This window comes from Aulonocara sp. 'chitande type north' Nkhata Bay, linkage group LG18 (genome assembly GCF_057382095.1).
Source record: "Aulonocara sp. 'chitande type north' Nkhata Bay isolate Kocher_YH1m ecotype deep benthic linkage group LG18, A_spYH_male_GT1.1, whole genome shotgun sequence".
In the NCBI taxonomy this organism is placed as follows: domain Eukaryota; kingdom Metazoa; phylum Chordata; class Actinopteri; order Cichliformes; family Cichlidae; genus Aulonocara; species Aulonocara sp. 'chitande type north' Nkhata Bay.
In genome coordinates this window covers 23,357,181-23,381,139 of record NC_141361.1, presented here as the reverse complement: position 1 = coordinate 23,381,139, position 23,959 = coordinate 23,357,181, and the positions used below count along the sequence as shown (strand labels likewise).

Sequence of the window (23,959 nt, the reverse complement as noted above, 5' to 3'; positions counted from 1 at the left end):
GAGTTTCACCATTTGCTCCAGGAGCTGCGCCTGGATGACGGCAGATTCCAGCGATATCATCGTCTGTCACCCGGCCAGTTTGAGGACCTGCTTTCCCGTGTCGGTCCCAGAATCGCCCGCCTAGACACCAATTACAGGCGCTCAATCCCACCTGCAGAGCGCCTGTCCGTCTGCCTGAGGTTAGTAAAAGTGGTCAATACGGTAGTCCTTTATTGATACCTGTGCTAATATATGCTAAACCAGCCATTTATACACTGCTAACATGGATGTGCTATGCTAACAGTGAATGCTGTCGGCGTTTACTGATGGCATAGCACATCCATGTTAGCAGTGTATCGTGTATACACTGCTAACATGGATGTGCTATAACAGTGAATGCTGTCGGCGTGTATAAACTATCGTTTATACACTGCTAACATGGATGTGCTATGCTAACAGTGAATGCTGTCGGCGTTTACTGATGGCATAGCACATCCATGTTAGCAGTGTATCGTTTATACACTGCTAACATGGATGTGCTATGCTAACAGTGAATGCTCTCGGTGTTTACCGATAGCAAACTGGTACTGTTTATAATATTTCTAGTGATACTCAGATGGTCTCATCAAGTCCCGATTTAATTTAATTCGATTTATGCTGTTATCAGTGGTTGAATGATAGCATGGCTGTGGTGTCATAGGTATGGTGAGCCAGATCATCCCCCAGGTAGCGACGGCCATCTGGGACTGTCTAGTGGACGATTTCACGGCTGTGCCTTCAACTGAAGACTGGCGGTCCATCGCAGAGGGATTCCAGGAGCGCTGGAACTTCCCCCTCTGTTGTGGAGCTCTGGATGGGAAGCACGTCCAGACGAAGGCACCCCCCAACTCAGGATCCATGTTCCACAACTACAAGGGAACTTTCTCCTTTTTACAATTTTCTTAATAAATGGATCTCTACTCCAAAATAACCTAACCTCTCTTTATTCTCTTAAGTAACTTGTCTTCACTATGTTCCTATAACCAGTGTGATGCAAAAGTTTGAGCAACCTTATTAATAGTCATTATTTTCCTGTATGAATCGGTTACAGTAAAAAATGTCAATTACATATATCATATAGGAGACACACACATTGATATACACTACATATTTATGTTATTTCTCTTTTTATGTGTTGCCAATATATGCACCTGCTTTATTTAGTGTAAAGTTATTGCACACTTTCTGTAAATCCAGTGAACTGCATTTCACTTCTCAAATATCACTGTGTGTGTCTCCTATATGATGTATTTAACTGACAATTTAAATTGTGACAAATAACGATTTGTACAGGACAATGATGGCTATTAACAAGGTTGCCCAAACTTTTACATCCCACTGTATCAGTATATTTTGTCATTAGTATAATATGAAATAAATTCTACTTGTGTCAAGTCGGGTGCCAATATTTGCTGTGTAGTAGAACAGAGACATTTGTCATTATAAATGTTTATTTGATAAAATATATAAATTCAGTAATAAAAAGATTCAACATAAATATATAAAATTTAACTATTTACAGAGAGACAGGAATAAAAAGGACCCAGCTTGGAGTGGAAGAGCCTCAGGGGAGAAGGAGGAGAAGAATAAGAACATTGTTTCTGCCCTGGAGAGCTGCTGCCTCATCAGAAAACTACTGATCATTAGGGTCCAATGTTTCCAAATTTAGCACAGCTGTGCTGTTGTCAAAAACTAATTTATGAATTTGGAATTTCACGAATTCTCGTGTCTGAGGCGGCATGCTCTCCAGAGCAGGAACAAGGCCGAGGAGGAAATACTCTGTTGCAGACGGGCGTGGCCTCTTTAGGGACTCCAGGATAGCCAGCTCCACCGCCGATGGACCATCCTGGGACCCTTCCCTCGACCGCCTTCGAGCTCTCCTCCTCTGTGGGCCTGTAAAAAACAGAACAAAACACCACAAAGAAATGAGAAGGCTGCTACTAGATTGTCATTTTCAAAATTGAAAAAAAAACAGGATATGAACAGATTGGTTGTAGATATTTAGTAAAGGTGATCACAAGGGAATCCAAGCAAGTAAAAAGCTATCAGTGCTTGATGTTCATACCTGTGGGTGCAGCAGCAGGAGTGGAGGGACCAGGGACTGGGGAGTCAGGAGAAGCAACAGGGGAGGATTCTGCTGCATGATAACTTGACTCTATCAAGACAATATTAAATGTTAACAGGTTGAAGACAATAGTCATAGAGAATATTATATTATTATATACTTATTATTATATACAGTGGTCTCCCATTTATTGCAGCACATGAACAGTAGTCACAGTTCTCACAAGTTGATTCTCAAAGTGCAAACCTTTGTCGATTTTAAAACGTAAAAGTATTATGCCGCGCTTTTTCTCCGTCTGCGGCGCCACTTTTGTGCGCCTTTTTTGCTCCCGGTGCAGGTGTCTATTTCCGAATGAGGGTCATAGTTATGAGTGTTTTTGTGCTGTTTTTTTCTATTTGAAGTGATGGTTATCAAAACCAAACATGATAAGTTTGGCAAGCGCAGGAGACACGACACGGAGGAGATTTGTCATTTGGGCTGCAGAATGCAATGCGCATCGTTGAAAGCTGTACGGTGCAATAAAAAAAATCAGCGAAAAGGCGAGGCAGTGACGGATGAACAGCGGGACTACTTTATACTGTTTATTAATAAACAAAATATATTCCTGTATGACAACACGCATAAATTAACTGCCTACATTAATTAATTGTAAACATACCTTCTGACTGACACTCCCCTGCTGCCTCTTCGGGCTGTCCCTGGTCCTCGGGGGAGAAGTTCTCCACGGTCCGCACCATATTTCCGCTGGTCTCCCGCGGGGTGAGGAAGGGGTCCAGAAACCCCATGACCGCGAAGAACTTCCATCTCCTCCCCGATCCTGCTGCAGACCCACTCCTCTTCTCCTTCTCTGACCTCTTCTCCTTATTATATGTGTCCCTGAGGCTCTTCCACTTTCTCCTGCAGATGTCCTCTGAATAAACGCATTATCTGGTTAGCGGAAAGGTATTTGTACAACAGTGGGAAAATCGCGGGACAGTAGGCGCGCTTGCTAGCTTTTGCACGGCTTCATCGGGTCAGTCTGAAAATTAAAAAGAAGAAGGAATGAACTTACCAGGTTGCCCGATCTCCTCACTTATGTGTCTCCAAGCTAGGTCCTTTTTATTCCTGTCTCGGTAGAAATAGGAGCTGGCATAATATAGCTCGGGGTGGTTAGCCACGGCGCTGATCAGCTTTTCCTCCATACTGAATGAAGAATGAAGGGCTTTGGCTGGATCTGCCCCTTTGACCTAGGTCAGAGCCACGTCACCAGGCTCCTGATTGGTTGTCGCGGCGCGATTTGACGCTGGAGTTCAGATTTTTCCAACTCGAGCGGTAGACGCGAAACGCGCGTATGCACAAAGTGCAACACAAAAACTCACGCGCGTGGTTTTATTCGCGCGTCAAACGCGCCTGACGCGCTACACTGACGCGCGTTTCGCGCGTCAAACGCGCCTGACGCGCTACACTGACGCGCGTTTCACGCGTTTTGGCGTTTTCGCGACGCAAATCTGCTTCCGAATTTTCGCGGGACCCGCAATCGCGCGTCATCGCGCCTTTCCATTGACTTTACATGTAAACCTGACGCTCTATTCGCGTCCATCGCGTTCGGTGTGAACACACCGTAAGGGTGAATATTTCTGTCTGATGAAGGTGAAAATACTTTACACTGACTGTATTACACAGCAAATCCAGCATGTCCAAATTAACACTGTCGGATTTGATTTCAACACTATTAAAGTGTCTATATGGGTCCACACCAGAGAGTGTTAATTTAACTCTTTTTGGAGAGTTGGTACGTTAACTCTGATTTAGTGTTAAACACCAAATCTGTCTGGAGTTGATCATTTAACACTTGGTGTTAAGAGTTTATATATTAACTCTCAAAGAGTATTTTAGTTTAACTACGTAAGAGTTATCTTCTAATTCATTCTAAAAAGTGGGAATTTTACTGTTCTGATCTTCTAGAAATTTCTTTTGGAAATAAACATTTACTAAAAAGATGCAATGGTTGTTGAAAAACATTTATTCTGAACTGTGCACCACAATTTCAAAACATTTTCTGAAAGATGTAACAGTATACATGTTCTCACTTTCATTAGAATTTTGTTTATCAAAAGGTCTGACATGGTAAATGCAAATAACAGCATCTCATCACTTATTTCTTCAATACAATATGCATGTCCTTCATTCATCACTTTGTGGAACTTCAACGCACTTCTGCTCTCCCCCATATTTCATCTTCACAAGCATATCCTGTGCGGAGATCGAATAAAAATTAGTTGACACTAATTAACGGCACAAATAATCCAGTAAACAATTGCAGCACAGTAAAAAAAAAAAAGGAATCCTCTTTGAGCCATTACTTGTGTAAAGTATTTTCCTAAAAGACAAGGACACAGGCAACAGGTAATACTGAACTAAATGTAAAACCTCAACCTTTTTCATTTTTACCTAAACCGTGTGCACAAAACTCTGGAGGGATCTATGCTAACGTAGAATCCAGTCAGGACGTCTGCTACTGCTGTTTGCTCGTTTGTTTGTTTTTTATGGGCGATCGTTTTCAGGCTTCAAGCAGCACCATTATACCAACATTTCACATTCTAGACATTGTTTTAGTGTATTTGACCAAAGATTTGACTGAAAATTCACATGCAAGCTTTTTTCAAGGCTGTGGTATTTGCCCGCAAACAATACCTTTCAGCTAGCTAAAACAGAATATTATGCTATCACCGAGCAACATGGCTAATGCCTTTCACACAGCTTTGTCTCAACTCCAAAGAGCCACAGAAGTAAAAGCTAATAATAACAATTGAAACAATCTTTGAAAAAATGACTTACCAAGCATGGCAAACAACTCAAATATGTAGAGCAAAATGTTCTGAAACGGCTTCACTTCAGCTTCGATTGGAGCCGTGCTGGGGGCGGAGTCTGTGAATTTACTCTGTTGGTGTCATAGCCCCTCTAGGAGTTCAGAGTTAAGAGGTCAAGAGTTAATGTTTCCATTGTAACACCTCCAGATTTGACAGCGAAACACTCATTTTTAACACTCGATTTTAACTACTATCATTTTACACCTCAGAGTTACATTAAAAGAATGTGACTCTACTTAGAGTAAAATTAACTCTACTTTTGCAAGGAGACTATTAACACCAAAAAATTTAACACTTTTGAATTTGCTGTGTACAATGTAAATTTGTGCCCAGACACGGTTATAAAAATGAGCTCTTCTTTAGTAATACATGCAGTTATTCAAATACAAATTCTTGGCCTGATCGAGGGCGTTTCGTCAATGTCATTCTTTGGTGGAGAAGATGATTTGAATTCACGCTCTAAATGCCGTCCTCAGAGCTGCTGCAATGCAAAGAATATGATGGCAGTGGAAGAAATGCTAATAAATTTAAATTAAATTTAGTTCAAAGGAGAGAAAAATCAAATATATATTAAATGCCCCAAGAATTTAGCCGGTTAATGTTTAAACAGTAAATGTATGTAAGGTTGTGCAGAGATAAGAATTAAAGAAAAGACACTGAACAAACTCACTGAAAAGGGTGAAGGAGCTCAGGCTGCTGAGCAAAATCAGCCTCATCTGCTTTCATGTTTGTCATCATTAAGTCAGAATTATGTGCTCATGTTTGTGAGTGCAGGTTAATTATTCTGCAGCTATGCTCAGATGTTCATGAAGCCCCATCCGGACAGCCTAACCTTCTAAAATTATCTGAGCAATCTTCTCCTCCTGCAACCTCTTTTCTCCCTCGGGTAGCAGCACCTCTGCTCAGCTCTGAGATCCTGATTGAATTTCCACCTACATCTTTAACTCTATCATTACAACACACTGCCTAACCTGCCTCATCAATTATTCATTTCCGACTCCTAGCCGCTGTGTGCGTATAGTGAGCCCGTAGTTTTGAGCTTGGTTTGCAGAAATATTTATTTATTTATTTCGGTTATTCCACATTCTCTGCTCAGCGAGAGCTCTCAGGGAGAAAGGCTCGATGCACGGCTGCCAGGAGATTAAAAAAAACAGTGAGATGATAAAGCCACATTTCCACGACGCAGCTCCACCGACAAAGACAAAAAAAAATATCAACTGTGTAAAAATATAAACCAAAAAGAAGTATTCAAATTATAGAGTTGAAAGCAGATTTGAGTGCACAGCTGTGCTTTGACGGAAATGCCAACAGTGTTTCTTTTAAAAGTATTGTGTAAGTATATGAGGCAGAAAACTGCAGCTGAGTGTGATGGGCATCAATTTTGCAGATATTTGATTGAAAGTATAAAGTGCTGTGGAGAAATTATAGTGATATTATATATGTTTTTTGTATATGTTCTTTTTTTAAATGGAAGTTTATGGATATATTGCTAAACTGTAATTGGTAAAATTCAATGACTGGTTAAAAAATATGGAAAAAAAACATCCATAAAAATGAATACGGAAAAATAATTTATTGTAAAATGGTACATTGTACTATTTTTCATTGATGCTTTTTGGGGGGGGGGGGGGGGGGGGGGGGGGGGGGGGGTTCTGCTCCAAAATTGCATTTATTGTATAATTAATTACAAATTTGTCAAGATGTTTCATGCTCACCTACAGAGACAGATTTCATAGTTAAGAACAAAAAAAAAAAAACAAACCTTCTGATAGAGGTACTGCACTATGGCCCAGGCTATAAAACAGCTCATCCCCCACACAGTACTGAACAATGCTGTGTAAGTACTACAGTACAATGGGGTAGATCAGGTAGCCAAGGTATCCCACCTCAAGTTGCTCTCAGATCCTTCTGTTAGAAACTTTTACATCAACAACACTTACAGAGTCCTCTGTGCCTTCTTTATGTGAACATAATCCATAACATACTCATCATTTAAAAATAATCACAGTTCAATTTGTTTCTCTTTTCCTTTCCAACAGCCAGTTGTTACTCCTGACTTAAAATCTACTACTATTGTATTTTCAGATTAAATTGTTCCAGGTTTGCAGCTGTAGAACATTTAAGCTGCTTATCTCATTTCATCTCACCAGAAAAAGGCACTTAACGTCGATCTGTAAACAGTCTTTAGTTACATTTCCACAATTACAGTAAGCGATATTTTTCTTTCTCAAAAATAATGATATGAAACTGAAACCCACCTTCCTCTGGTGTTTTGACAGCTGGCTGTGAACCTGAAGCTTTTATTTGCTCATTGAGTCATATTTGTCATTTTTGTTTTCAAAATATTGTCTCATTATTTTTGCAAATCGGTTTTCCTCGACACAGGACACATGGTATCGCTGGAGGAAGGAAACAAAACAACAACAAAACTTTCAGACGGGTCCAAAATTCACTGGAGAAAATGTGAATTCACACCCGGCTGATCCTGCCAGTAGCAACCTGTCTCAAAGATTTAACTGTCTAAGCCTCAGCACACACACACACACACACACACACACACACACACACACACACACACACACACACACACACACACACACACACACACACATACACACACATATACACATACACACAGTGAAAAATGCAAATGCATCATTAAATTACTGCGCAGAGCTCCTACTGAATGCACCACAGATCATGGTATATATTCAAAGAAAATAATAAATCACAGTAGTGAGCGTGCATGTGTATTTAATGTGTTTGTATTTAACAGGCATCAGCTGCACAGGTATGATCCAGCATACATGATCCAGCAGGTGCTTAAAGGCTTTTTATTCAGAGCAAAATGAAAAATGATTACATCCACGTCAATGACCTCTTTACTGGCCTTTGTGAAAGTGCATTCCTGAAACACCTTTCAAATGGATGTTTATGTGCTGGAGCAGCCTCTCACCCAGCCTCTGTAGTGAAAAGCAGATGCAGAGAAGCTTTTAAACTACCCTGTTGGGGGCTGCACTCGCATCCAAACTCGCACCCCTGCGCCACGTCTTTCTTGTTAGAATAAATCAGTGAAGGTCCTTGTGCCTGTGATCTTGATGGCGAGAGAAGGGGACGTCTGCTTTGGGGAGATCTGTCCAGGGCCTAATCTTCTCTGTCAGATTGCGCAGGGCTTCAAAGCCCCTGGTAACGCAGAGGAGAGGAAGAGGAAGAGAAGGAGGTGGAGGAGGAGGGATGTCTCGGGCATCATCCATCGACTGCAGGGAGCGGGACGGCACTGAGAGACAGAGATGCGGTTGAGAAGAGTGAGTGTGTGTGCATGAGTGAGTGTGCATGGACGAAAAAGAAAAAAAGAAAGCAAGATTGGCCATGCATGATGGCTACGGACCTTTGGTCTCTGCATAGTCTGCCTGACTGAGCCGGCTGTAAGGGTCTGGTCGAAGATTTGAAGAAATCAGCAGAGAGAAGGAGAGGAGCAAGACCTGGATGTAAATACAGACAGATGGACAAAAAGAGGTCAAGCATAGAAAACACAGATCAGAAAGAAGAAACTGAGTAGGTTATTACGCACACAACTACATAACATTTTGCACAACCGGTGCTTCTCTGACTCATTTAAATATTCAAAGCATTCACAGCCGCAGTCCTGCCGGTACAAACACTCGCACGCCTTGATGTGCTTATGAACTTTTAATGTTTACTGTATTTCTTTGTTACAATTATGACTGCCTCAAAAATTACATAATGCTCTATCTCACCAGGATGCAGGTTGCTTTCTGTCTTGTTTTGCTGGGGCCATTAGGAAGGAGAGCCCGTAGCCGGCTTAGCTGCTTCAGCAGAGCACTGCAACACAAATCCAGACAGAAAGATGAAAGAGGCTGTGCAAAAGTTTCACATAAGGGGTCTCATCATTTCCAGCATCTGTGATCACTCTCGCAAAAAAGAGAGAGAGAGAGAGAGAGAAGGACAAATTGAAGGAAGAGTGTGTGTGTGTGTGGAGCCTTCACACATTTTGTTTTTACAAGCAGCAGTCTGCCAGCGTCAGGGAAAAAAGAATAAAAAAATCAGGACAGTGAAATTGCCGAGTGAAAAGAAAAGTTGGAAAAGCTGTGTGAAGATTTGGAATGGTATGCACTTTGTATGCTGGTAATTTTACTCTCAGGCTCTTCAGTCCTGAATCTTTAACAGGCAGAACGGTTTGGCCATTTTCAGCCGTGACTCGGTTTCATGAAAGCGGTGTCACAAAAGATGTCGTGGAGATTTATTTTGTGCAGCTAGCTCTGTAAAAGCCCCGCGTCCAGGTTTGATTAATCCTGCTGCCTTATCTGTTCAACCGGTAGGGACTTTGATGGGAAACAAATGTGAGGGTTTGCAATTATGCCGTGTTTTCATATGGCTGCACCTCCTCAGCCTGGCCATTGTTAAATGTACGACACCCGGATGTTCTGACTATATATGGTCAATCTTAATTTTTTCTGTCATCCTATATTTCTGGATTTAGGCTCCATGAAACAGGCCTTGTGGTGTCATAGTCTTGAGATGAAGTGGTTTAGGCTATCAACAAAATACTAAATACTACCAGACATAATCCCACTAATGAAAACACAGTAGCTAAATAACTGAAACAGGGAAATAAATTGAAAAACCGAGACATCTGTGGTGCTATTTTTACAGGAGCAATTGCTGCAGAGCTAAAATAGCCATTCTCTAAAATCTAACAGTGACCATTCGATCATGCCAGAGCTCTGAAGCTGTGCCCTGACTGTGCCTGAGCCAGGATATAGCTTCCAAAGCTTCAGAGACTTGGACCTTTCCAGACCATATGCTGAAATGTAGTGCACTGGGCTGTAGTCATGGTAACTCTTTGCTTTTCATTGCAACTTTCAAAAGCAAGTCCTGGATGTTGTCACAGGTAAAGCTAATCAGGTGTGTTATGTTCTTTACTGTATTTTCTGGACTTTAAGCTCTCCATCATTATACAAAACACTGAGTCGTCCAGGCATCTAATGCCAATAATCATCAGGTTAAACTTTTGTTGCCTCACTTAAGGACTCACTTGTTGGTCTCCTCCAGCTGCTGGATCTTTCTCTGCAACTCGAGGTTGTGAGCACCACATGCAGACATCCTACAGAAAGAGGAGGAGGAGAATGAGGGCAGAATCGTATTAAAAAAATATCGTTTTATGATGTTGCCTCGCCTGCCCTCCATTTCTCTCTCTGCCAATATCAGCCTGCTGACTGTTATCGCAAACCCCATTCTGTCATCCAGGGACTCCACCCCCTTTCTTCTTCTGGTGTCTCTCTTGTTTGGTTCAGTCACTGTGAGTCCATTATGCCTTCTACTGATAATGACACCCTGTTGATACGCTCTGCTTGAATCTGGTTTAATTATCAACGAATGCTGACTCTGGGAGAGACAATCTCACTCTGCCATGAAACTTTTGTTATCAGGAGGCAGCAGAGCTCAAGCTTGATTGAGATGTTGATAGCATGTAATTAGATATATAAACCTCCTGTGTTACATCAGTAAGACATTTTCATTAGTACGCAAAACACGCAGACAATTTTCACATTTCAAATATTTACTAAAGTGACAGTACATTTGTGTTTGGCCATTTTTAAAGCTCAAACTGTGTATTGGCTTTATCCCACCCGCTACACCCGTGGTCCAAAACACCTCCATTCACTCTCAATCGACTCTTTTATTCTGACACAGATCAGTAATGGCAGGTTTTAAAAGAGTCCAGCAGTGCAAGGGAGTCAGTCTTAAGAACCACATCAGAGTGAAACAAGTTCTAAAAATACCCCCAAGAGAAGCTGAGGAATGATAAACCTAGGGGGATTTGACAAACAAAGGAATTTGGGGAATATTGCTGCATTGCGTTTCTTTGAGGCGAGTCAAATTACATGCTCGACCACGCAGCGCTGTTTGTGGAGGTGTGATGTGGTTGAAGCGCCAGCATGTGGGAGGCAGGTGGGATTAATAAATTTGGTGACAAAGGCTTGCTGGCTGTGTGGTGAGGCTGATTCCGAGCAGCCTCGAGGTAGAGGAGGAGGAAGACTGACGCAAAAACCTGCTTGCTGTTCTGGGTTGTGGCATCATGTTTAGGAATAATCCACTCTCTCTCCTGACTACATCTGTGAATTTGCGTGTATGCACAATGAGAAAGTGGTCCAGATCGACCGTAAGTGTTTTGGTGCCCCACAGTGGAGCAGTTATCACAGTATGGTGGGTATTCTGAGTTTCTTTACAATGTTCAATGAATGTAGAAACTTTCAGGTCTTTGACCTTACTGAACACCGATTTTTTTTCTCATAAACAATATTAAGATCTCTAAGAAGTCTTAAAATGAGTATATACAACCTCAGATAAACTGCAAACCGTGACATATTACACTATGTCAATAAAAACTAAGTCAAAGTGCAAAGAGCATTAAAAATTAGCCGCTGCTAATGAAATGCACTTGATTAACAGGTCGTCAAGACGTTTTGCTAGTTTGCAGGTCTGGAGCATTATCACAAATCCAAGCAGGAAAGATATCAGCAACGATCTTAGAAAAGCAATTGGGGTTATCAGGCCACTCAGAAAATGTTTTCATTCTACAGTGAAAAAGATTATTCACAAGTGGAAAGCAACAGATGCCAATCTCCCCAGGAATGGACATCCCAGAAAATTCACCTCAGTCAGACCATCCAATCCTTACAAAAACTTTTTAAAAAATCTAAGCGCTACATTTCAGACTCTACAGCCTTCAGTGAGCATGTTAAATGTTAAAACTCATGACAGTACAATTAGAAAAAGGCTGAACAAGTGTGGCTTGTTTAGAAGGGTTTCATCTAAAAAAAAAAAAAAAACCCTACAAAACTTCTGGAACAATGTCCTTTAGAAGGATTAGACAAAAATTGAGGTGTTTTGGTCATAATGGACGGTGCCAAGTTTGGAGAAAGCCAAACACAGCGTATCAGCACAAACAACCCCCACCAACTGTCAAGCACGGTGGTGGGGGTGATGATTTGGGCTTGTTTTACAGCCACGGGTCCTGGGCACCTTATAGTCATTGAGGTAACCATGAACTTCTCTGTATCCCAAAGTATTCTTGAGTCAAATGTGAAGCCATCTATCTGACAGCTAAAGCTTGGGCAAAACTGGGTCCAACAACAGGACTATGATCCCAAAAAGAAGGGAGGAAAAGAATCAAGGTGCTGCAATGGTCCAGTCAAAGTCCAGACCTTGACCTGTTGAAATGTTGTGGTGAGACCTTAAAAGATCTGTGGATGAATTTAAGAAGCAACACTGTAAAGAAGAGTGGGGTAAAGTTCCTTCACAATGATGGCAGAGACTAATGAAGTCATACAGGAAACAGTTACTTGATGGTATTGCTGCTAAAGGTATTTCTACAAGCTACTGAATCACTGGGTGTGCTTAGTTTCTCACAGGACTGTTTCTGGATCTTGGTTTAGTTTTTTGTCACAACACAGTTTAATGTGAGAATGTTGTTGTCCTTCTCAGATTAAATTTACCTAAATTTAAGACCACGTAAAGACTAGATCATATTTTTTTATTATACCCTGATATATAACCTTAGAACTGAGAGAAGGCTCACTTTCTTTTTTTTCCACAGCAGGAGTATGAATATATATTATTCTCTGCATTATTAAAACATCATCTTTTCGTGTGTTTGTTCTTACTGAAGTGCCGTTGGCATTATAGATAGTAATGCTTATGTACAAGTTTGTTTTTTGTTTTTATCTAAATATTCCTCCAATGAAAAAGAAATTCTCTTTTGCAGCAATCTCTTGAAAATGGTATTTCTTTGTGTATCCAGATCTTTATTAGTGAATAAATAAAAAAAAATAACAAGGTTTATGTCTTTCATTTTGGGCTGCTTCACTGGAACTGAATTTTAATGGGTTGTATTTCTTTTATCAATTTTGGCACTATATAATTTTTTCTCTTGAATAAGTTTCTGTAATTAATTGGTTTTGCTGGAGGCAATGACAACTACTGCTGCACAGCTCTCCTTCTTCTTCTTTTTAATTCAAAACACCTCACTAGTGTTGTTTGAGGTTGTTATACAATTGTTTTTTTTGAGCTTCCTGTGAGGATTTTTTTTTTCAGGGAACTATTTGACAAATACCAGGAAACATGAAGTGTGCTTTACTTAATGAACAACAAAACACTCACTGAATCACTGAAAAACATAAAAAAAATCCAAAGCAGATGATTAAAAGAATGTTTCCTAAGTCGGTGCAGAGATAATGTCATACCTTTCTTCCAGGCTATCGACATATTCCCTTTTCTTCTTCCGACTTTCCTGAGCTGAGCGCTTGTTGCGGATTTTCCGCCGGATCTTTTTCAAAACTCTCTCTTCAAACTTGTCAGGGAGATGAAACACATGGGAGACCAGGACAAGAGAGAATAAAGAAAAAGGTATGTGAGATGAAACTAGGTTGAGAGAGAGAGAGAGAGAGAGAGAGAGAGAGTGTGTGTGTGTGTGTGTGTGTGTGTGTGTGTGTGTGTGTGTGTGTGTGTGTGTGTGTGTGTGTGGGTGGGTGGTGGGGAAGGGTGGGTGGGGTAGGGGGGGCATCATATCTGGCTGACTTTGTGTAACTGGGGATACAGATTTATACATAAATTGGGGATACAGATTTAGATCACGAGTGTGTGTTTGTGGATGTGTTTGGAGCATGCTTGTGCAGAGACATTTGCCCTACATACATGTGTATATTGCTCATGTACCTTGGATAGAGGCAGTCTGCTGGGCAAGTTTACCCCTTCTTTAGCCAGAAGCTTCTTCTCATCCTCATTAAGTACAAGCTCCCGCAAGGAATGCTGGGGGATTCGCTGCGCCTGTGAACCAGATGGACAGAATTCATTTCACTTAAAGTTACTCTATTTGCAGCTTTCCCCAAGAAGGCACAGGCAGATAGTAAAATTCTCTTTCAGTCAGAGTTGGACAGGACACCACACATATTTTAAGTTTCAACACAATTATGAAACCCTTCTTACTTTGTCTCCCAGGTTGGATAACAGCAGGTCCTTCACGGTGAGAGAATGGCTGGGTGGTTGCAAAGGATTTTGGTTTGTGGTGAGGTAGTATGAAATTCCGATATCCTCCTCTATGCTGCCAGACTCACAGCCTGCATATTAAAGCAGAAAAAACAGTACACCACATGTCATGGTTTACAAAATTGCTTGTATTTGCAGTTCAAACAAAACCCACCACAAAACGTCAGTCATTGCAGCATCTTTCTGTGCTTTAAAAACACTTTGCAAACACACAATGCTGCACAGGTTTTTAGGCATTTTAGACACTTGGATTCCTGTCCATCCTGTGGCACCACCAGGGAGGAGACTGATCATGCCTGCACCAATTATGCATCAGATGGCACAGTCCCCATCAAGCTCTTGTCTCATGGAGTCAGTCTGGGAGAGACTAAAGATGTCGAGATAGCCAAAATCTACAAAAGCCACCTGAAGCAAGCAACCAGCCAAGTACCTTGAAAACTTGGTCACACAAAATATTGGCTTGATTTGGAGTATGTATCGTTACTTTAATATTAGTGACATCAGGACATTGTCTTGTAATTATATAAAAAAAATTGTGAGAAAGTTTTAAGGTAGCCAGTTAACCTATAGGCTGAAGAACGTGTGATTTTTATATTGTCAGCTTTTCACAATTAATCAAACCTGATATGCCACTTTTAAAACAAATACACAGTGTCCCAACTCCATTTACTGAAAGACTCACTCTCTTAATTTCCAGCTAGTTATACATAAATTGCTCTTAGTGCTCATTTGGAAAGCACAACTACAGCGCATTGTGTTTCGTTTCCTAAATACAACTTGAAATTGTTCGCTCTTGTTAACACACAGATGCCAGTTCATAGTGCACAAAAGTGTACAAGCATTTGTAAGAAGAGGAAAACAGCAGGGAAGAGGAAGACAGCAATTTCAGATGATTGCGATAGGCCATGTTCTTGTTCACAGAAAGTCAATTTGAAAAACAAAAATAGAAAATAGCATCAGAACTTTCCATTTTTTCCGAAAGTAAATGTTTACATGTATTAAAGTATTACAGATATATGTGCTTTACATAGTAAATTCAGTAGATTCTATGATGTTTTTATATTCTTAAAGTTACTAATAGAGTACTGAATGGACAGGCTCTAGATAATTTATGTCTGCTTCTTATTACAGTTTTTTCTGATTGCTTAAGCACATTTTTTGTAACTATTGGCTAATTTTGCAAAACTCTTCACACAAATAAGAAAACCTGTCACCCAATCATCAAAACACTGTAGTTCTCTTGCAAAAGCAAACACAGCTGGATTAACTCTTCACACCTTCGTAAAAGTGGTGTTTCCGTATCAAACAGTACACACAAGCCATCATCTACTAAGCACACAATGCGCCAACTGCACACTGATGGTATGAATACAAAACACATCTGGCTTTTGCTTTCTCTGTGCACAAGGTAGGCTATGTCAGTTTGAGCTCATACTTCTGTCATAGATCCATAAGCATGGAGGGATCCAAACTTCAAGTACTGGTGTTTATTCAAACACATCAAAACAAACACAAGTGTTTATTTCCAAGTATAGGATTATTTGCAATCGCCATAATGACTATATGGGTTACTTGGTCTGCAGTGAACATGCTTCCTCTGCCCCCAGCATCTGGTCATCTAGCAATTCTGTAAAGTAACAATTTCAGTATTTTTACATCAATGGTATTGGTGTGTTTCTCATTGGCATATGGCAGTGCTACAAGTCTTTGTGCGAAGTGACTGTACTGACCGATTCTCATTTCAAGATGTCCTTATGGTACTTGCTACAGTGTAGTGGCTCGAGTTAGGCTGGACCCGTTGGCCAGCTACCCTCAGGGTCACTCCACGGTTGATTACATGGTCCACTATTGTAGCTCTGATGTCATCAGTAATTCTATTTCTTACTCTTCCTACCCTTCCTCTCCCCCCTCCTCATTTTCCTCTCCTCCCTCCTCATCTTCCTCTTGCTCCTCCTTGTCCTTGTCGTCCTCTTCATCCTACTTCTTCACCTCCACGTCCTCTTCCTCGGCCTCCTCTTCTTCTCACTCTTTCTGCTCCCTCCATTGTACTCCGCACACACAGCTTACCTGTATTATAGTGCTTAGCCTGATTGCAAAGTGAACGAATTATCTAAAAAAGTTTTCACATGTGAAAGTGTGCCAGACAGTTGGCAAATTAGTGTTAATGATAGCCATACATGTGTATACTTTTGCTAGGAGTGTGTTGGAAATTTGGTAATTGAGTGTTGTGCAGTGAATTGTGCCTACAGTTTTGCAAAGTGTGTGTTACAAAATTGCAAACTGAGTGCAAAGCAGTTTTTGTGCTTTTAGTTTTGCAAACTCAGTGAGTGGTTTTGCTATAAGTCTGAATAGTTTTAGAGATTGTGCTACAGGAATCACAGTTAGGGTTTAAGCATTCAGAAAAAACTGTAAACACACTCCTAATCGTAGTCTTCAGTTGTAGGCTCTGAATATAATGGTTGTTCCTTGTACAAGACTCAGGACTGACAGAGCATTTCAGTCTGTGGCACCTAGAATATGGAATATTCTCCCACTCCAGCTTTGTTTAGCTCTCTGTGGGCTCCTTTAAAAAGGATTGTTTTGCTTGTTTCTGTTTTAATTTAAAGTTACAGTAAATAAACATTTTCACCTCTAGATGTCAGTAAATTTCAGTCAACTGAGTTTTGTTTTCTTCCCATCTCGATTCAAATGCATAATCCGAGCTACAGTTGCTGCAATATGAGAAAAATGTTTTAGCCAGCTAAGAGAGATCAAAGACATTAAATTTAGACTGTACTCCATAATCGCCACAGCCAGCCAGTGTGTATCTACTATTGTCTGCTCAATTTCTTTATTCGTGTGAAGGCTGTCAGCCCACTGTTTACCTCAGCTGCCAATGACGGGTGAGAGGCGTCCACATCTATTTACTTTGAAGTGGGCTGTGGACGTTTGTGAGAGTTCGATATAAGTTGATGAGTTAGCGAAGGTCAGTTCTGATGGATGATATGAGATGAGGTGAGTTGCTGAGGATATGCTTAAGCCTTAGCCTGTTGTTTTTGCTGCTGTTAGCTGGTGTTTGCCAGCATGAGTGAAACTTTCTTTAAAGTTGATGTAACATTGTTGGACTTGGATGCTTAGTGAATAAACTCACATACAATGTGAGAATGTAATCAAGCTGTTTATCAGAGTGAAGGTTTGAATTTTAAGAAATTAGCTGCCATAATGTTAATTTACAAACCGTTTTTGTTGTTTTCTGTCAGCCGTCCCAGACTGGAGGGTCACATGTCTAATCTACTGACTGTAATTGCGACAATATCAGGAATAAATAAATTTGTGCATATGTTTTCATGTGACTTCAGTTCAGGAGGTAAGGCTTGAGATAAGAAGGAAAGGATGACATTTTATCCAGATGTTTTCGCTAATTGTTGAGGGGGGCACCTTCTCCAATGATAAAATATAGGTATGATCTTTAATATCTTCAGACTGAAGGTGCAGGCACAAAGTTAAATGTCCCTCCATGGCACTCGAAAGCCTACGCCTCTTTGATACATAGATAGATCATACCTAGATCATAGGATTATAAATTGCAGACCTGCTCCTGTGTATTATTAGGTAGATACTATGAGTACAGCATCAGCACAGTACAGTTTTTCCTATTAAATAACCTCAGAAAATCACAGACTGTGCCTGTTTTCCATTAAGATTCTTATTAACAGTAATTATTTTTGTAATGATCTGTTTTCTTGTACTCTATTTCGTTCAGTTTTTTGCATTTTGATTTTCTGTTCTATTTTATTCTGATTATTCAAACTATTTTTAAAGTCCACACCCTGATGTTGTGTTTTCCATTTTTTTGATGTGTTGCTCAATGAAGGCTCGTTAGTGCTCTTATTGTTGCGGGATTTGAGTGTGACCTGAAAGCACAGTCGAAACTATTTCGATACGATTGTTTACAAGAGTCAGAGGTTTTATGAATAGTAGTTTGACTTTGAGTATTGTGTCTAGGTTTTGTGTTAACAGCTTGGAAAAAAGAAATAATGTGTGTGAAAGGTTTCAAGAAATGTGTCAAAGCAAATGTGGAAAACTGTAAACACTGGGAAACACTAATGTTAAATTGTGTGGGTTGCATTAATATTGATATGTCAACACTCCACAGCCATTTCGAATCATCAGGAACCCTCTGGTCTTATCTGCTGATCTTTTCTGGCAGGAGCATTTAAACCAGTAACGCTTCCCTCGTGGATATAAATTCACACATTTGAATTACACCCACACTGGTTCTGTGGCGAGTTAAAGGCTGCAGTTTATGGCGGTTTGTGTAGTTGTCGCTACCTTTCAAATGCACAATGGATTTAACCTTCACGGTAATAGCTGTTACAAAGCTTCGAGCAGCTGCTGAAAGGGACTTTGTAATATAGTCTTACAAGCACAAGACCAGTGTTACAACAATTGTTCCCTGTAATGAATTAAAAGAACACTGACCTTTAACCTAACAGACAATATATACTATATAAATCCAAGTAAATGATGAATTTATTCACTCATTCACTGATGAAGTCCAGTACAGACAAATAAAACAGCTGTCCACTGTAATTGTGATGCTGATGAGTAATTAAGCAGGTATGTAAAGAGTTAAAGAAATTACAGCCCGAAAAGATTACTTTCCTTTCCTCATAATTATGACCTTGTGGATGTATTTGCTTGTGTTTTAAAACCTTTTGTTGTAATTAGAAGGTGATGTATGTGGTTTTTTTTAAATGAAATGTATTTTCAGATATTTCTGGCACTAGTGGTGGGTCAAAAAACTGCACAGTGAAATGAACCAATCTTCAAAATAGCTGCCCTCACAAAACAGTTTATGCATGGCAACAATCACAACCGTTTATCTTTAAAGATGTTCAAAAATGGGAAAAAACAAACAAGTGGCTCTTTGAAAGGTCCGCCATCAGAGGCTCAGTCAAAAGCCCCCATTATCCCACTACAGAAAGCACAAAATGAGAGATCTCACAATGTCAAAAGCTTCCCCTTTTTCATCTGGTAGTCCTGTGCCCTGGTTACTTTGTTCTTTACGCGTCTCAACCTCACATTTGCGCTCACTGTTAAAACAAACTACTGCTTTACAGGTTCCAATTCAGTACATGTTTCTGGCCTGTATAAAAAAGCAAGCCGGTTAACCCTTTGCTATTTAAATGTTGTCTTACCGAGATCGATAACAACATCTGGCTTTTTTTCATTTGCCACTGTCTGATTCACGAGACACGAAGACTGCGTGAAAGCCTGAATATCACAGGGAGTGGAGGCTGTGCAGGAGGCTGTGTGAGGGCTGTTTGTGGGATCTGTCAGGGGGTCCTCGGTGATGCCACTGTCACTGGTGCAGGGAGACCACAGGGGTGATGCTGGCACAGAGGAGGAGTCGCTCCCATGCAGCAGGAACTCCAAGAAATCATCAGGATCACTTTGCTTAGTGCTCAGTGTCTGAAGAGAGTATGCATACATAATTACATTATGGCTTGATTGGCAGAATGAATCTAGATCATAGATAATAGTAATCACACATACAAGCAGACACAGAAGCGTAAACACACCAGGCTTTCAATTCGCTCTCTCTCTCTGTTTCCTTTGGTTCCTGCTATTTGCAACACTTGCCGCTACTTGCTACTTGCCGCAGGGATAGCTCAGTAGGTAAAGTGGTCGCCCCATGATCGGAAGGTCGGCGGTTCGAATCCACTTAACGGCTACCCTGAGGTACCCCTGAGCAAGGTACCGTCCCTACACACTGCTCCCCGGGCGCCTGCTTAGTGGGCTGCCCACTGCTTCACTGAGTGAATGGGTCAAATGCAGAGAAAAACAAGTAATTTCCCCATGGGGATCAATAAAGTATCCATTATTATTATTATTATTATTACACCCCAGAATACAGTTTAAACTCAGCACTCAGGTTCTCATGATGAGATGAATTTGTGGCCGTGATTATGTTTTCCCCTGAGTGATTCGGTTTAGGAGCAAACTGTGCATAATGAGCAGCACACTTACATCATTAGTTGAGCTGGTCCACGTTTGGTTGCTGTGGCAACTGGTGGATTCACCTGTGTTTTTGAGCAGAAGGTCAATGATGTCCATCCCATCGTACACCTGAAACAAACAGTGATGGTTCTGAAATTGAAGTGTTTCTCAGTTTTTCAAAAGATAAAACGTTTTTCACAGTATTACCCAATTTCACCTGGGTGTCAAAAACTCGCTCAATCTCACACTTCACTTGTCTCTGACAAACTTGCATTCACGTTCGCCTTTTTTAAAGCGACGCTTTTTTGACACGCACTCATGCTGAATCACTCTCTTACACAAAAAGCATCAACTGCACCCAGTGATCTTACCTTGTCTGTAGTCAGTGTCATAATTCTGACATTAAAGCAGCTGGTGGAATTTCAGCGAAAGTCTCCTTCAGGCATACAAATGCAGCACACAGTCAGATTGGTACGTTCCTTGTGCCTTTAGCGTGAAGGAGAAGCGTCTGAGTCAGCCTTCAGGGACAAAGTTGAAATGCCATATCACACAACAGCATTCCCCAACCCAGCTGATCACTGTCCAATCCACTGTTAGTCAGCCAGCAGAGAGAGCCAATTAGGACAAGAAGGGAGATTACTTAATTGTTAATAAGTGTGACCTTTGAGGTCATAAATCAGCAGTTGGTGTATGCTGTCAAATTCTTTTTTTATTTTTTTTAAATTGGACAAGCTAAATTTAAAGCCCAATTTATTGCTTTCAAACACAGAAAGTGGAAAGACTGACTTTTAATTTGCACCAGTTTGGACTAAGCCCAACAAAAGTTCAATACTCCTCTCTCTGCTCATCACTAAGGAATCCACAAGGCAGTGGAAACACACACGAAAGGGTTTAATCTGAATTCAAGGGTTAGAAACTGTCTATTTGATTATTTGAAAATTAGAGAGAGTTAGTAAAAGAAAGTCAGGATGTGCTTCTAAGCCACTGAGGGATTAACAAAAAGGGCAGCTGTACTTCAAACTCTATTCACTGACACTGAAAGCCAGCGCAGAGATCTGATTTGAAGCAGAGCTGAAGCTGTCTGGGAGGTTTCTGGATGGAAATCGAAGGAAAAGAAAAAATGCTCCCCTTCTATGGGACTTCTTCCTGATTCTTCTTATGGCTTTAAGGTTGAATAAGGACTTGAACTAATTTAATTAAAAGGTAAAAGTCAATAAAAGTCAGGATTACACTGAGATTTTGTGCTTGGTCTTTGGTCATCAAAGCCAGAAACTGAGATGAGAACTATCTTTCAGTTAGCTGTCGTTTAGCTGGAGACAGTTCTGGCACATCTAAAATGATTTTAAGACAGTCCAAGAGTTACTAATGATAGTCTTGGTAATATTTCACATAATGAAGCCCAGTGAAGGGCTCAATGTGCAAATAGAAGAGAACAATGAGTGAGCAGCAGGGAACCCCCAAATTCTTGTTGGTCCACTTAGATCCAAAATTACAGAAACAAGTTTCCAGAAGATACAGTATCATGAAAAATAAACGTTTCACATGATCCAATGATTCAGTAGCTTGTAGATCTACTTGTAGAAGCAATAACTTTTTTTATGACTTTATCAGTCTCTCACATCACTGTGGCGGACTTTATGGGCACCTGTTTATGCACAACTATCTTAAGTGTAGTGTTTCAGTCAGGTTAGGGTCTGGACTTTGACTGGGCCATAGTAATACTTCATTGTTTTCATTGTAGATTGTTGTAAATTTGCTGCTGTGCTTGCCAAGATTTATCTGAGACAGATGGCTTCACATTTGAGTCTAGAATATTTTGGTACACAGAGGAGTTTGCAGTTGATTCATTGACCGCAAGGTGCCCAGATGCCGTGGCTTTAAAACAAGCCCAAATCATCACCCCTCCACCACCGTGCTTGGTTTTCTCCATTATGACCGGCCCCCCACCCCAAACCGAACTTTAAGTGGGACGGTTAAAAAACCAAAAACCAAACTGAGATTAAATATAATTGCTATCTACAAAGGTTATTTTAATCTATAACAGCAGATGTGTCCAAGCTACTCTTTTTTAAAAAGTGGCTCAACAATTACAGTTTTTCAGTGGTTTGAGAAAAATAACATTTCAGCAAACAGCTGCAAAGACCTTTCAGTGAAGCTTGTTGTCAAAGCATCAAGAAAGAGAATGCGATTGTTCTGGACAGTTTCTTTCAGTCGCTGGCAGCAAACAAACTGATAATTACCTTAATGTTTTGGGGTTTTTTGTCAGCAAACTGTTTACAACAACAAAGAGTTCAGCTGAAGCTACTGTGAAGGGATGGATCAATCAAGGTGGATCGACATGAGAAAAAAACATGCATCCTTCTAAATGAAGTATTTATTTTCTTTGTGTCTTTCAAATAGACACTTGCTCCTCAAGTTACAGCTCTTTAGAAAGCTGATCAATGACTTTTTTTTTTGCTTTCCCAATGCAAAACAACGTTATCCGTTCCTTATCTTTGCTGTCATAATTAACAGCATCTGTTTCATGCTAGCACGCCCCATGAAGCAAAAGATATTACATAATGTGTTCTTCCAGCAATTACACAAGGGGAACATGCACATTGGCAGAGATTATCTCATTGTTATCAGTTGTTTCAGTGGCAGAGCTACTTAGTATTACACCCGTCTAAAAGCAGAATAAGCACAATCAATAGTCAGCATTCTTTTAAGAATGAACACCATCAGCTCAATCCTCCTATTGCCATATCAACTTCAAAGCATCGCTACACCTTTGAGGGAACACAGCCTGGTAGCTCAAATGATTCAAAGCCATTTTCCTTTCTCTTCACATAATTTTATATGACATTTTTGCCTTCATCAGATGGCTCGAAGCAGACAGAGATGCCAGATATTTTCTTTGGGTTCTGAATTTATGTTTTTTTGTTACCTTTACTAAGCTGTTCAAAAGTCAGAGTGAAGAGGGACTTTAAGGGAAGAACGAAAGTGAAACTGTGGCACGGCAGAAAGGACGCAAATCTTTCTTATCTTTTGTTTGTCAGGCATGCATAATGTGAATAAATCAAATTCTCTGAGGTGTCTGATTCCCAGGCTTGGTGGAGACGCTTGTTTTACAGGCTAGGTTGGATTTCCAGACCTAAAATACAATTCAAATGTCAAAAAGCCCCTGTTGTATAAGGCCAAAAAAGGTTATTTAAATACATTCTGGTGAGACTAATGGAAATGGATGGTGTATTAGCATATTCTGCTGTGTTAGACTCTTTCTTACTTAAGAAAATAACGCTCACAGTGAAGCCACCGTACAAATCCATTATGACCGCTATACTTTAGTTTTTCAAAGACTTGCTTCTTAAGTATATTAGTTGCTTTAAAATCAACATATTCATGAATACGCCTAATTAAATGGCAGCAGAGCGCTGCTATCTTTATTGTTGTTCTAACTGGAGATTAGAGAGTATCAAAGTACTTTGAGTGCAGTGATTATCTAACCGGGGCATTTTGAGCACATCTCTAGATACCAGGAATAAGTTGCTGCTCAGTACACATAACTGTTATTGCATATTAGATCACAATGTGAATGCATATTCAGATATCTCCATGTGAGAGCAGGTTGGTTAGGGTGAAGGAAAAGAACATCTATTGGACACCTTAGGGTGTTTTAAAATGAAATATACCATGAAATCACTTTTATGCGGTCAGTTCTCTTCCAGTGAAATGACCTGCACAGGTACCAATGACTGCAGCTCCACAGAAATGGTCTCACACACTCTCAGAAATAGGGGTACCAAAGTGTACCAAAAAGGGTACAAATGCTTGTCGCTGGGGGTGTTCCTTTTTGAAGGACATTTCTGTACCCTTTAGGCTTGGTACATTTTTGTACCTTATGAAATTGTACCATCTGAAGTACAATCATGTACTTTCCTAAGACATAAATGTACCTTGAAACTATAGTACAGAAATGTTCCCTTGAAAAGGGTAC

The 23,959-nt window shown here is 40.4% G+C and overlaps 2 protein-coding genes across 2 annotated transcripts; both read right to left on the bottom strand.

The window, feature by feature from the left end:
- Positions 1-1,390: 1,390 nt before the first annotated feature.
- Positions 1,391-3,301, bottom strand: LOC147308575 (uncharacterized). Its single transcript, XM_086271981.1, has 4 exons — positions 3,135-3,301; positions 2,742-2,993; positions 2,084-2,173; positions 1,391-1,911 (listed from the first exon to the last, which is right to left on the bottom strand). Exons 1-4 carry the CDS (start codon positions 3,262-3,264, stop codon positions 1,652-1,654), a joined length of 732 nt encoding a protein of 243 aa, XP_086128107.1. The 5' UTR covers positions 3,265-3,301; the 3' UTR covers positions 1,391-1,651.
- Positions 3,302-6,598: 3,297 nt separating this feature from the next.
- LOC147308574 (cyclic AMP-responsive element-binding protein 3-like protein 3-B) lies at positions 6,599-20,560 on the bottom strand. The gene is made up of 10 exons (XM_086272155.1): positions 20,355-20,560; positions 20,014-20,112; positions 19,182-19,455; positions 13,942-14,072; positions 13,672-13,782; positions 13,200-13,306; positions 9,989-10,057; positions 8,691-8,775; positions 8,321-8,414; positions 6,599-8,209 (listed from the first exon to the last, which is right to left on the bottom strand). The coding sequence occupies exons 1-10, from the start codon at positions 20,373-20,375 to the stop codon at positions 8,001-8,003; spliced, it is 1,200 nt and encodes a 399-aa protein (XP_086128281.1). The 5' UTR covers positions 20,376-20,560; the 3' UTR covers positions 6,599-8,000.
- Positions 20,561-23,959: the final 3,399 nt, after the last annotated feature.

Bases quoted from the DNA above. Each gene is read 5' to 3' on its own strand.
- LOC147308575 (XM_086271981.1), bottom strand. From the start codon at position 3,264: ATGGAGGAAAAGCTGATCAGCGCCGTGGCTAACCACCCCGAGCTATAT. The intron at 2,174-2,741 runs GTATGTTTACAA...TTGTCTTGATAG, and splicing joins AGGGGAGTGTCAGTCAGAAG to AGTCAAGTTATCATGCAGCA. The intron at 1,912-2,083 runs GTATGAACATCA...TGTTTTTTACAG, and splicing joins TCCTGCTGCTGCACCCACAG to GCCCACAGAGGAGGAGAGCT.
- LOC147308574 (XM_086272155.1), bottom strand. From the start codon at position 20,375: ATGACACTGACTACAGACAAG. The intron at 14,073-19,181 runs GTAAGACAACAT...TTTAATATGCAG, and splicing joins AGATGTTGTTATCGATCTCG to GCTGTGAGTCTGGCAGCATA. The intron at 13,307-13,671 runs GTACATGAGCAA...CTCCCTGACAAG, and splicing joins GCAGACTGCCTCTATCCAAG to TTTGAAGAGAGAGTTTTGAA.